General features: G+C 51.0%; 1 protein-coding gene across 1 annotated transcript in view; it reads right to left on the reverse strand.

Annotated features, from left to right (window-relative positions):
- Positions 1–2,173, reverse strand: part of SRP68 (signal recognition particle 68kDa) — a 61,617-nt gene that overhangs the window by 6,735 nt on the left and 52,709 nt on the right. The window contains 2 exon segments of the mRNA XM_011933088.1: positions 697–791; positions 1,422–1,640. Of these exon segments, the coding sequence (XP_011788478.1) occupies positions 697–791; positions 1,422–1,640 (314 nt within the window).

Here is a 2,173-nt window from a genome sequence, read left to right on the forward strand (position 1 = left end):
CCCGGCTAATTTTGTATTTTTTTTTTTCCCAAGACGGAGTCTCGCTGTCTCCCAGGCTGGAGTGCAGTGGCGCAATCTCGGCTCACTGCAAGCTCCATCTCCCGGGTTCACGTCATTCTCCTGCCTCAGCCTCCCGAGTAGCTGGGACTACAGGCACCCACCAGCACGTCCAGCTATTTTTTGTATTTTTAGTAGAGACGGGCTTTCGCCGTATTAGCCAGGATGGTCTCAATCTCCTGACCTTGTGATCCACCCACCTCGGCCTCCCAAAGTGCTGGGATTACAGGCGTGAGCCACTGCGCCCGGCTAATTTTGTATTTTTAATGAAGATGGAGATTCTCCATGTTGGTCAGGCTGGTCTCAAACTCCCGACCACAGGTGACCCACCCGCTTCGGCCTCCCAAAGTTCTGGGATTACAAGTGTGAGCCAAGGCGCCCAGCGAGGAAGCCAAGTTTAACACGTGTGCTCCACTCTCCCTGACCTGGCCAAACGGCAGACATCATCACTGGCCACTACTGGCCACAGCCTTTAGAAACTCCCCTTGAACATGCTGGGCTGACCTTCCTGTGACCACAGGCAAGGTAGCACATACACTCAAGGCCAACGATTCCAACAGCTATGGGCTGGGTCATGCTCCCAGTGCTTACAGAACCTGGGAGGCAGAGGAAAACTCTGCCTATCCCATGGGACGTTACCTGTAAGCTTTGAACACCAGAGTCTTGAGGCCTATCTCTTTCTGGAAGGCTTTGTCTTCCTCTAAACCAGGAAGCTGGAGCAATTCCACCAGATTCTGTACAACAGATGCAACAAGAAAATTCATGAAGAGAAGATCTTAGATTGAATTTTTGACAGAAGACCTTGTAAGAACAGATAAAGGTGAGAAAAAAAAAGCCCGAGGTCAATACAGTGGGGAAAAGCCTGTGAAGTGACCTGGCAGCAGCCACACCTGGTGCGACCTCCATTCCCCTCTCTGATCTTGGAAACATATTTGTCCTTTACAACTCAACTCGTAGCTCACCTGCCTTCAGAGATTTCTTGGCCCATCTCAGCTGGAAGGGATCTGTACCAGCTCTGAGCTTTTATTTTGCTTAGCGTCTACTCAGATGCCTTGACTGTGCGTGTCTCACAGTCCTACTGACTGACCAACTCCCTGGGGGCCAAGATGGCACGGACTCGGGTCTCAGATGCTCTGTGGCACCTGGGAGCATGTTACACAGGTGAAGTGCTCAGTGATGACCTGGGGTCACTATTCTCTACAGATCAACATGTCTGAGAGGTAGTGGCTCACAGACTGCAGATCCCAGCTACTAACAGGTCCTGCTTGTCACAGTCCTTTCATGATGCAAAGTTAAGTCATTTTGTGCCCGACACAGGCAGAGGAAAATGACAGGCCCTTGCCTTCCCGGTCCTCAACGGTCACCTGTAAGATGATGTCATAGAGCCGGATCAGGTCCTGGGGCCGGGGGGAGCGCTTGCTGTCATCCTCTGGCTGCTGCTGCAGCAGAGCCCTCTGCAGACCTTTGGCCATGTTCTCATTACGCTTGATTGCCGTTGACAGCTTGATATAAGTCAGGTAGCTGGAATGCACCATAAGTCAACTCAAGTTATACTCAGAGAAGCAGAGGAACTGGGAGGAGGACTGCACTATGAGTTGGGGCTGACCCAGAAGAAGTAGGGGGCGGGTGGGGGCGTGGCCACAGCAGGGCCATTTGGCGTGGGTTTCAATGGACCCTCCATTTGGCTAGTATCCAGTGGCAAGTTTGCAGGGGACCCGTATGGGACCTTATCACAAAATTTGATTTTTAGCTTGATTTATACCTTCTGCATCCTTTTTCAAGAACCACACAGTGGAGGAAACAAACAAACAAACAAACACACAAACACACAGAGTGGGATCCCAGCAACTCATGAGGCAGGAGATTGCTTGAGCCTGGGTATTCAAGGCAGCAGTGAGCTATGATCACACCACTGCACTCCAGCCTGAGCAAGACAGCAAAACCTTGACTCTAAAATTAAAAAAAAAAGGGGGGGAGGGCCAAGTGTGGTGGCTCAAGCCTGTAATCCCAGCACTTTGGGAGGCCGAGACGGGCAGATAACGAGGTCAGGAGATTGAGACCATCCTGGCTAACACGGTGAAACCCCGTCTCTACTAAAAAAAATACAAAAAACTAG

The sequence above is a fragment of the Colobus angolensis genome, unplaced genomic scaffold (genome assembly GCF_000951035.1).
Source record: "Colobus angolensis palliatus isolate OR3802 unplaced genomic scaffold, Cang.pa_1.0 Scaffold1, whole genome shotgun sequence".
NCBI classification, from domain to species: domain Eukaryota; kingdom Metazoa; phylum Chordata; class Mammalia; order Primates; family Cercopithecidae; genus Colobus; species Colobus angolensis.